This window comes from Taudactylus pleione, unplaced genomic scaffold (genome assembly GCF_031769625.1).
Source record: "Taudactylus pleione unplaced genomic scaffold, aTauple2 ptg000256l, whole genome shotgun sequence".
NCBI classification, from domain to species: domain Eukaryota; kingdom Metazoa; phylum Chordata; class Amphibia; order Anura; family Myobatrachidae; genus Taudactylus; species Taudactylus pleione.
Window position 1 is genome coordinate 25,337,932 of NW_028284658.1, and position 12,261 is coordinate 25,350,192.

Sequence of the window (12,261 nt, forward strand, 5' to 3'; positions counted from 1 at the left end):
AAGACCCACTGGATGTACAAATGTTTGGACAGGTGCCAATCCAGTGCAGTCACTTAAATAATAATACGAGTTCAAGAATCACAAAACCGTTCTGAAAGCCTTAAATACACCAATCTAACTTAAATTGTTAAAGAGAATATTGAAAATGAATGCTCTGGTTTCTGAGGGACACAGCATTTAAAGATTACCACCATAAATTTTTATTATCTTAAGATGCCCATACATGCAGCAATTTGCATGTTGAGTTTGAGGATTTAGAGGCCAATTTGTTCTAAAATTACTAGTTTGTGAGTTTGTGAACTGAAACCACTAGGAATTAAAGTGCCATAATTATCTGACTGACTAAAAAAAATTTGATGAATCAATGAACGCAGTACGCATTGTCATCGGCTGACCGCACTAATATCCTATGAGATGCTGCCTATTGACTTGGGTGCTAAGCAACCAGAGTAATACAATTTGGTCCCTGATCAAACCACCATACTGTATGTGGAAAACTTTAAAAGTATCACTCTTGAGAGAGTTGGGAATGAATGATTGTGACAGACTAGGGAGTGCCTTCATTTGTTAATCAAACTTTAATCAAACTTGTAACTGATAACTGATACATTTGTAGCCTGTCCCACTGGTGGCCAGGGAACAGGGAAGGGAACAACATATTAAATGTAGCAGAACATACCCTGTCTTTAAAATTGTAGCTTCTGTAAAACTGCTGCACCCAGCCATGCTCATACTTAATCAATTGTGACTTTATTATACAGTACAGGAATATTATGTCTAGGAACAAAGGAATGCTAATTACATCTCCTATGGCAGTGGTTCCCAAAGTGTGTGCCGCGGCACCCTGGGTTGCCCTGGGACACTTGCATGAGTGCCTCAGGCTGTTGGTCCATCACCAAATCAAATTATTTATGGTTAATGTAATGTAAACATGTGGACAAACAGAAGCACAAACCTGTCCACCGCCACATAACTGAACAGAAGGATGACAGGTAAGTACAATTTACTTCACTTTACTACATTGTTTTCTGAATAACAAAGTTTTGGGCTTAGGGGTGCCGTGGAAAACAATCCTGATACTATAGGGCACGGTGATTCAAAAAAGTTTGGGAACCACTGCCCTATGGTATGGTATGGTATACACATACAATTGCTACCATGGTAAAATGTATATCTAACCTACATTACATACAGTATAAATTTATACCTATGAGAATTCCATTGGGTATATAGTGAAAACTATGTTAGATCATTTTGTTAACCAGTTAATCTTATAGAGAATGTGGAGATGTATACACTGTTTTGCTCTATAATGTTGCCATCTGGATTGTGGGTAATTGTCTGGAAAGAGTTGTTGACCACACAGATGCAGTTTCCTGTCCGTCCCTGAGACAGCAAGACAGTTTCCTGTCCCTCCCTGAGACAGCAAGACCTTTCTTCTCTTTAGGGCAAGAAGTTGTTGTTATTATTATTATTATTATTAGACTTTAATTATAAGGTGCCACAAATTTTTGCAACACCTTATAGAGCAAAGATACAAAATGGGTTAAACAATGTAACAGAATAACAAAACGTACATAGGTATAGTGGTAACGCATATCAATTGGACTCATTTGTGATATGCTAAATTATTCACTATCTTATCTAATTTAGCCCAGTATGAATGCTATATGTGTATTTCTGTAAATGAAGTACGTACATTAGCAAAATCTGAGTTTCCCATATCTGAAGCATGATAGTGAGAGACATGGGTTATTCCCCTTCTCATCACAAGCAGAATAAAAACAACAGCTTGTCTGTTATACTTGCTGTCACTTTACCAGTCATGCTTTGTGTACACAGATAATATGATTTTTGGATTTAACATTACATTTATTCCTTCTAATAAATTTGGGGGACACTGCTAACATTAGGGAGTAGATGGTTCTGTTGCATGAATAGGCATTTATGTAGAACTAATACAGTGGCTTGTTTGCAGTCTGTTTCGTCCCCTCTACAACGCTCCACCAATCAGAGGTTAGTTTACCTACTTCCAAAGTCCATATGATAAAGTGAAAAGCTAAAGCTAGTGTCTTCAGAAACAAAGACATTGGGGTATATTCAATTGGGGGCGAGAATAGCAAAAATCCCGCACCTGTAAGGTTTTTCCTGTAGGTGTGGGATTATTGCTATTCAATTAGGTGCGCGTTTTTTCCTATTTTGAGCACCGGGAGGTATTTTTTTGTGCATCTCCAGAGCACGACCAATTTTTCCTAAAATTCACTTTTTTATAAAAAATTTGTTCGGGAAATGCTCTGGGACCCTGGCAGCACCCCTCCTAATGACTAATTAAGCAATTGGAAGTTTCCAATTAGCTTAATTAGTCAGTAATACTCACCTTCCAGTGCTGTCTTCTGCATCCAGTGTCGGGACCAGCAGTGGTGAATACAGTCAGGTGCATAAATATTGGGACATTGACAGAATTTTCATATTTTGGCCTCTATTCACCACCACAATGGCTTTGAAATGAAGCAAACAAGATGTGTTTTAACTGCAGACTTTCAGATTTAATTTGAGGGTAATTACATCCAAATCAGGTGAACGGTGTAGGAATTACAACGGTTTCTATATGTGCCTCCTACTTTTTAAGAGGCCAAAAGTAATGGGACTATCAACCTCAAAAGCTATTTCATGGACAGGTGTGGGCTATTCCCTCGTTATTTCATTATCAATTAAGCAGGTAAAAGGTCTGGAGTTGATTCTAGGTGTGACATTTGCATTTGGAATCAGTTGCTGTCGACTCTCAATATGAGATCCAAAGAGCTGTCACTATCAGTGAAGCAAGCCATCATTAGGCTGAAAAATCTAAATAAACCCATCAGAGAGATAGCAAAAACATTAGGTGTGGCCAAATTAACTGTTTGGAACATTCTTAAAAATAAAGAACCCACCGGAGAGCTCAGCAACACCAAAAGACCCGGGAAGACCACGGAAAACAACTGTGGTGGATGACAGAAGAATTATTTCCCTGGTGAAGAAAAACCCCTTCACAAAAGTTGGCCAAATCAAGAACACTCTCCAGGAGTTAGGTGTATATGTGTCAAAGTCAACAATCAAGAGAAGACTTCACAAGAGTGAATATAGAGGGTTTACCACAAGATGTAAACCATTGGTGAGCCTCAAAAACAGGAAGACCAGATTAGAGTTTGCCAAACAACGTCTAAAAAAGCCATTACAGTTCTGGAACAACATCCTATGGACAGATGAGACAAAGATCAACTTGTACCAGAGTTATGGGAAGAGAAGAGTATCGAGAAGGAAAGGAACTGCTCATGATCCAAAACATACCACCTCATCAGTGAAGCATGGTGGTGGTTGTGTCATGGCGTGGGCATGTATGGCTGCCAATGGAACTGGTTCCCTTGTATTTATTGATGATGTGATTGCTGACAAAAGCAGCAGAATGAATTCTGAAGTGTTTCGGGCAATATTATATGCTCATATTCAGTCAAATGCTTGGAGAACTCATTGGCCGGCGATTCACAGTGCAGATGGACAATGACCCGAAGCATACTGCAAAAGCAACCAAAGAGTTTTTTAAGGCTAAAAAGTGGAATGTTATGCAATGGCCAAGTCAATCCCCTGACCTGAATCCGATTGAGCATGCATTTCACTTGATGAAGACAAAACTGAAGGGAAAATGCCCCAAGAACAAGCAGGAACTGAAGACATTTGCAGTAGAGGCCTGGCAGAGCATCACCAGCGATGAAACCCAGCGTCTGGTGATATCTATGCGTTCCAGACTTCAGGCTGTAATTGCATGCAAAGGATTTGCAACAAAGTATTAAAAGTGAAAGTTAGATTTAGGATTGTTTAGTTTGTTCCATATAGAAACCGTTGTAATTCCTACACCGTTCACCTGATTTGAATGTAATTACCCTCAAATTAAATCTGAAAGTCTGCAGTTAAAGCACATCTTGTTTGTTTCATTTCAAAGCCATTGTGGTGGTGAATAGAGGCCAAAATATGAAAATTCTGTCAATGTCCCAATATTTATGCACCTGACTGTATGTCAGTGTGTGTTAGTGTTTATGAGTGTGTGTGCCCCCCAGTGTGTGTGTGTGTCCCAGTGTGAGTATGCCCCCAGTAATGGGCGCTGGGAGAACTACATCTCCTAGCAGCCCTTGTGCCTCCCTGGAACCTCCCAGCAGCCCCTGGGACTCCCAGCAGCCCCCTCCCCAGTGAGAAGATTGGAGGGGAGGCCACCAGGAGCCTCAGAGACCCCCGCGCAGATAAGTGTAATTTTTTTTTTACGTGGTGCAGGGTTTTCAGCTCTGAAAAACTCACGACTTTTAATTTTTTTAATTGGATACCGCAGGTATCGGGAGCTCACATACCTGCGGTAATCCAAATTGGGCATGAGGTGTTTTCCTCGCTAAACCTCGCACCCAATTGAATATGCCCCATTAAATCTATAGAATTTGGTAAAACTATAGTCAAAACACCAGGCTGCAACCTGAAAAACTATTCAACTGGGATCCATGATGCACTTCACACGGGGTGTTCAACTGGTCACCAATTTGGTAGAGTGGGCCGTAATGTTATCAGTAACCAGAGTTTTGTCAGAGATGAAAAAGCCTGTTAGATTGTTGCTTTAATTTATATTGACACCACCTGTTCAGGTCTCAAGCATGCTGTTAAAGCCAGCCAAGCTAATGCTGGGTACACACTGACAGATATATCGCGATATGAACGGGCGATATATCTGTAGTGCATCGGCATGTGTATACAGAGGATATGTCTGTGAACAACGTCTTTCACAGACATATTGCATCTGCCCTGCAGCACAGCCGATGCAGATATATCTTCCAGTGTGGCTGGGTGTACAGGCGACCCGTTCGTACATTTGTTGCAGAGATCCGGCGGTGACTGACATCTCATCTGGGCAGGCAAATTTAAATGCCTGCTCAGTTGTGATGCTAGAGCAGATACAGCACAGATTGGTAAGTGTATGCACTTACCAATCGTTAAGTCGGCAGGACGGCCTGGTGTGTACCCAGCATTAGTGGTAAATAGACCCTGATTTAGAAGGTCATCTCTTAGAGGCAGCCTCCAAAATGGTTCTGCTAACACACTTAAAATGTTGGTGTATGATCTTTTTGGCCACTCCAGTGATATCAGGCTTACTAGTACACCATTTTCCTGTCCGAGAAGTTTATGTAATAAGGTTCAAGATCCATGAACCGGCAAGTTTTCAACATAGTAGGCTGTAGATTTGAAAAGGAAATAATTTAAAAGTCAAAACTAGGTTGGTTTTGTCATTTAAATGATTGCCGCTTATTAATCGATGAGAATGCGCAGCTTCATGGAACTTGTACTCTATTACATATAACCCACAGAGGGAAAATGTACACTAGTCAGTATTTGTATGGGATCATCATAACAATGGCTTCAAATCCCTGGTTCTCAATCAGTACTGAGCTTTGTTGTTCAACCAATATGTTATGTTGACTTCCAGCTGACCCCACCTATACATAAAATGGTCCAAGACCACTGCATCGAGATACCACTCTCCAGAATTACTGGTAAGGCAGTTTTCTTATTTTTCAGCAAAGTCTGCCAAGGATGAGGTACCACTTCTAGGGAAAAACACCTCCCCCTGATGATCCTGTTCATAGGAGAGCTTCCCCTGCCACGTCTGACCCTAGTGTGGGGCTCACGTCCATAGTGGCCCCAACCTGACCAGTGTCCCTGTCACTGTAGGTCCTGCACTATCACAGACACAGGACATGGCAGCTGGGGTGGACCGCTGCAAGCCCCATCTTATCCACTGAAGAGGAGACAAATCCTCCAATGGAGTTCTCATAGAGAACAGTGCAAGTTACAAATAAGTAAAAAAATAGAAAATAAAACCTTACATGTTGCTCTGCAGTAGAAGAAATGGTTTCCTATTCCTATGTGCACGCAAATAAAAATTGACAGACTGTAAAGAGGTATTAGTTTTATGTAATTACTTACTCCTGCAACACAAGAACGACCTGTACACCCCATGATTTGCAGTGTGTTCTAGAGTTCACACCGCCCCAAATTCGGTCCTTATCTGTTTATTACATTTCACTAACTGCATACGATGGGGCAGTCACTGACCAAAAATATTGCTATTGGATAGATAGATCACATGAATGTAATACGGATGATGTATCTGTCAGAGACCCCAGTTATATATGTAGAATGCAGTAAGCAAGGTGCCTGATGCTGAAAGCATGAACTACATTTAGTATTGTAACTTTTATACCTCCAAAGTAATAAGTGTCTCCAGTCCGAAGCTGGAACAGATAATTAATTTTGAACTGTGCGCCTTCATCCTCATCAATAATCACCAGAGCAGAGTTTTCTCTGGCCACCAGGGAGACAGAGTGCCAGAAGCCATCATTCAGCCGATAACCTGTGGAAAGAGATAATAAGAGTATCCACTAACCTGTATAATTAGTAATTACTCAAACAACATATTTTGCGACCAGGACCAACAGAAACAGGGAGCTTCTTCCTAACCAGGGGCCCCATTTAATAAGACAACAAAAACGGAAGCAATATAACGCCTGCTATTGTTGTTGCTCGCAGCGTTATTTAGCTAACTGCGCTGATATTTAATGCTACCTTGTCGTGCAGCGAGCGGTAGTGTTAGTTTGGCAGGCATTATTTTTTTTCTGCCCTCCGGCCGCCACTGAATGAAGACATCAGCACAGAGAGTAGAAGGGAAGGGGCAGAAAGCGGGGACCGGAGATGGAGCTGCAACACTGCATTGTGAGTAATGTCCCGGATGCCAGCTACCCATCTACCACTCACCAACACATTTTCACAAGCGGTAAGTTGCAAACAGATACGGGTCTATTTACTAAGCCGTGAATGGAGATAACGTACCAACCAACCAGCTCCTGTCATTTTTCAAACACAGCCTGTGACATGGCAGTTAGGAGCTGATTGGCTGGTACATTATTTCCGTTCACTTCATCTCCATCCAAGGCTTAGTAAATAGACCTCGACCGCTTGTTGTTAAATACAAAGCCTATACTGTTTGTATGGGCAGAAGAAAACATACCAATTACACAAACATGCCCTTAGCGAAACTGCGTTATCTGCCTTAAAAGATACCGGAAAAGTGCTTAAGCGCCTTTCACCATTAGAAATGAGTAATAAAACGCTTATCATTCGTTGTTAAATAGGGCCTCAAGATTCTGGACGCACTTTCCAACACCTTTGCTGGCCCAGGTCTATAAGCATTTCTCTGAAAATAGAGATTCTCATAGCAAAATGAGCATCTGGTATCATACATACTTAAGGCCCCATTTATCAATGAGTGATAAGTAAGGGATGAGTAACAGTCAATTAAAGACAACTGTAGGGAGCGGCGTATAATCATCACTATGACATACAGCAGAAGTGTGACATATGCAATGTAAGTGCTACAGAAGACACCTTGCTGCATTACATATAGGGTGTAAAGAACTTTTTTTCTGTATAGTGCCTGGTTGATGATTGCTGTCAAAGGTGCAGCCTATAGCATGGAGATCCAGGGCAGAAGAAAAGTTGATTAAAGTCAAATTTAAAATTTATAAAAACAGACAAAAAAATACAAAAACATAAAGTTCTAAGAATTTGTAGCTTATTTATACTTGAGCCAGGAATAATCCTTTACAGAGCCTATTTTATGCTAAGGGGTCTATTTACTAAGCATTGGATGGAGATAAAGTGAACGGAGATAAAGTACCAGCCAATTAGCTCCTAATTGGCATATCACAGATGTTTGAAAAATGACAGTTAGGAGCTGGTTGGTTGGTACGTTGTCACCATTCACTTTATCTCCATCCAAGGCTTAGTAAATAGACTTGTGTATGAGCTCTTCTTTCCCCATTATGCATTTTATTAACACTTAATCCTCTTAATGACTTACTCAACTAGTCAGAACCCAAAAGGCATTGTGGCACTATCCATTACTACTCACCAGCTGCAAACACCAGCTTCTTTTTGTGTGGTTGGGAGATGGTCACATTGATCTGACCCTCACTTAGAGCCATTTCCAGTGATCCTAAGGAACCAGCAAAATTGCTGAAAAGCAGCAGGCCAATGGTGTCCCAGGTCCGGAATTTAAAGCTCACCATCATCTTTATGTTGGCAGGGACCCCTGGCACCATTAGGTAGTTATTAATGCCAGAAAACGTGACAGGAACATAAGGCATTTCCACACAGGAGAACCGCACCTTACCCTGTTGTATAGCACAAAAAAAGTAGACGGCCATTAAAGTGTGTACAAATAAGTTACATGCATCATTTCTACAATGGTGGCTCTAGCACTGTATTGCATTAATGTATTTTACATTGCTGAGTAGAATTGTGTCTGAGGGATGCTTTCTTGAAAACCAGATTCTTGAGAACTCTAGTAAGTCCTTGGGCATGCCATCACCTATTAGATGTATTTATGTATGGACACCTCACAGGAACCAGGTCCAATCTAGTCAGATGTTGCTAGATGTGTTATACACACTTCCTAGTACTGAGCGCTTTGGATAAGGGCCAAATTAAAACTTTTTTGGGGCCCAAAGTAATAATCAAGCCTAATATATAATTTATGTGTCGGAACAACCAATGTTCACCCATATTGCTTTACCATTCACTCTCAATCAATGTACAGTATACATTTGTGCACCAAATAATTGCAATATATATTGATAGCATGTCCACAAGCTCACTTTGGGGCTGATGCTTTAGATGCGTACAGCTCTGCTCAAGTACCATATGCACCAGGGTTACTGTACGTTATACATGAGATACACTAACACCCAACCAGGTTAAAAGCAAAAGAAAAGCTTTGTAACATTTATTGTCAAAGTGAAAAAGACATTTGTTATTAGGTTTAATTTAAATTAAAAAAAAACCTCTATAACCACAAAAGATATAATTTTCCTTCCTATCAAAGTAGCAGAAACTTAATTCTAAAATATGCCCTATAAAATAAAGGCAAAAGCAATGAAGAAAACACCTATTAGCTGTAGTAGTCAAACGACAGTTATCCAATTAGAAGAATTAGCTAGTACTGGCAAACATCATCGTTAGTGTATATGTGCACCAGACCACAAGCATTGTCAAGTACTTGTGGTGAGGCAGTTATCTGACTCTTTGTATCTAGCTCAGCTGCAATTACACAAACATGCCCTTACCTTGGGGAGAAAACCTGGGTCTACCTGGAACTCCCTCACTAATACCTCTTTTCCACTAAAAACCCAGGTCCGACCTGGGTTTTTGGACATGGTTCCAACCCTGGTCAGACCCAGGTCAGACCCATTTACACTGCACCTTTGATCTGGGTTACTCCCAGGTGAGCCCTGTTCACACTGAACTCAGGTCTGCCCTGCTAAACCTGTGAGGTCATAAAAAGTGGGAGGTGAATGCTCCACAACCACCAATCCGCTCATTTTAGGCATGATCCAGATCAGATAACCTGGGTTGCACCGTTTACACTGCACCATTACCTGGGTCCATCCTGGGTCCAACCCTGGTAGCTACCTGGGTTGGATTGCAGGGTCACTTGACCCAGGTTATTTTTCAGGGACCCTTTTACACTGAGCTGCGACCCGGGTAGACCCAGCAAAAACCCAGGTTTTTGCTCTGGTGTAAAAGGGGTATTATACAGCAAGGGGTGGTTTCACTCATAACTCTCTCTAGTTCCTTGATCTTCTTAATTAGTACACAAATTCATCTACATAATCATAATGAGACCTCACCAGCACTTTATATATGGGCAAAGTTATACTTTCCTCTTGAACTATGTCTCTCTAGTCCAAGATAAGATCCCATTAACTGTAAGTAAACCATATTTTCTTGAAGTACTGATTGATTTGCCATGTGAGACTGACGGGATGCTGAACTCTCCAAAATGTATTCATTTTCCATTCTATTACCAACAGGAGTGGACCTCAGTGTTCTCTACTGGTTGAATGGAATTAGAGTCACACATTCTTTTTTTTTTAACCTTTGCTCAAGAAAACCTTGCATAGCAACTTAGTATTGGCTTTCATATATCTCACCCTCCACTCTCATAAATGTCCTTGAGATCCAGTCAAAGCAGATGCTGTTAACATGTGCTGAAGTTTGGAGGGCTGTAGCCCAGAGTCAAATTGGGTAATGTTTAGCCTGTAAGTCAATGTTATGTGTTGAGCCCTGACCTTCCTGGTACCCCAATGTAGGTTATATAAATCACCTATATAAAATGGTGATAGACCCACCCTATTGAGATGCCCAACACAAAAATGTAGTAAGTTTGCATAAAAATACTAAGGGGTTCACCACACTATTGTTAATGGCCGCCACGCTGACTGCAGCAGCTCACATAACCCTGTCTTGTCCTGGCTGTTGCTAGGCGACAGGGACACTGCCTGACGTCATCACATGGCCGCACTGCCTTCCGCTCCTGGCTGTTGCCTGGCAGCCAGGATGCTTTCTTTCTGCGGTTTCCCTTTACAGCATGACAGCTGCAGCGTGTTACACTAATTAGGTCTTGTCTGAGCGGACATGCTGATTGGGTGCCTTCTTAAGTAAAAGGCACCAAGGACTTCGCCTCACTGCTGGTTATAGCGTCCTTGTCCTGCTTTGAACTTTACCTGTAATGCTCCGGTCTTTGTCTGCTTATTCTCGGTATCTCCTGGTTCCAGCCAGTGTTGTGCCTACCAGCAATATTCAGCTTGCATTTGTGTACCTTACTTTTCCTCTGGGATTCCAGCATTTGTAAAGCTGCCTACACACTATACCAGAGGTTCCCAAACGCAGTCCTCAAGGCTCCCCAACAGTTCTGGTTTTAGAGATATCCATGGTTGAGCACAGGTGACTTAATTAGTTCCTCAGTCAATTTGATTTAACCACCTGTGCTCAGCCATGGACATCTCTAAAACCAGAACTGTTGGGGAGCTTTGAGGACCGCGTTTGGGAACCTCTGCGCTATACAATTATTGGGCCATTTTGCGAATAATCGGGTGATGACTGATTTATTGTACAGTATAGTGTGTAAGAATGATCGTTTCAGCATTTCACTGATAAAACGGTTAGAAAACATCCACAAACGCATTCCTTAAATTCTCTGATCTGTCTGTCAAGAATGAAAATCTCGGCCTCAAATTCCCGATATTGAGCAGTGTGTGCATTCTCAATAATCTGCCCATGTTTCCTATATTGTGCTCTCACTATGGGGTTTATTTATCAAGCAGTGAAAAACTTAGAGAAGTGGACAAGTAGAGAAGTTGCCCATGGCAATCAATCAGCTCCTACCTATTATTTTATATACTGTACTTGATAAATGCTACTTCAAAGCTGATTGGTAGCCATGGGCAACTTCTCCACTGGTTCACTTCTCTAAGTTTTTCACTGCTTGATAAATAAACCCCTGTGTCATCCTCCTTGTGGGCGGACAAATGCAAAATCAGTGTGGTGTAGTTGAAAATCGGTAGCTTCTATGTAAAAATTGCATAATGTTTTAAAAAATTGTCCCGTTCCTCGTCCTGATCAAAGAAAATCTGACAGTGTGTAGCTAGTTTTAGTCTGTCAGCAGTGTTCAGCTACTCCAGTATCTAACAGCATTTCTCACTGCTGCAAGCAGCACTCCTGCATTACACCTGACTGCAGTGTTTAGTATCTCAGCCTGCCAGCATTTCCAGCATTCCTGCTTTACATCTAACTAGGTACCATACTGCTTGTTACCTCTTCCAGCCTTATAAGCTCCTACTATCTAGAGTCCTGTCCAGGCGGCATACCGATGAAAGCATCTATCTCTATGGGAGAATGGTGGCTGTTATAGGTGAAGCACTGATTCTAGAAGTTGATGTGGTTTTCTGGGTGTGCCATAACAGCTATACACTCTTGTACCTCACCAGTATTTATGTCTCAGTCACTTTGAGTTACGATCTTCCACCCTTTACTCACATTTTATGTACACAGCTCAATGTCCTCATGCTTTTAGCAGCTCCACAATGAATGCACAGTTTGACCACTGGTTTGTCCACACAGGCACAATCCTGAACCAGTCTAATAGAAAAATTACTTCTAGTCAGCACTGTCCTGAAACAGTATCCTCCTGCCCTATATCTGTGTCTTTTAAACCCTCTTAATTTTTTCACATAACTGGGGCTGCCAATGGACCTACCCAGTCCTCAGCTCACTTACAGGCACACTGCAGAGAGTGGCTCCAGCATGTCAGCTAAGCAGGATGCAATCATGTATGCAAATACATATACACAT

At 41.5% G+C, this 12,261-nt stretch overlaps 1 protein-coding gene across 1 annotated transcript in view; it reads right to left on the reverse strand.

Moving 5' to 3' along the window:
* CNTNAP1 (contactin associated protein 1) overlaps nt 1–12,261 on the reverse strand; it is a 123,312-nt gene that overhangs the window by 43,343 nt on the left and 67,708 nt on the right. The window contains exons 8-9 of the mRNA XM_088480857.1: nt 7,982–8,243; nt 6,275–6,424 (exon numbers count right to left, since the gene is read on the reverse strand). Of these exons, the coding sequence (XP_088336983.1) occupies nt 6,275–6,424; nt 7,982–8,243 (412 nt within the window). The remainder of the gene's footprint in view (nt 1–6,274; nt 6,425–7,981; nt 8,244–12,261) is intronic.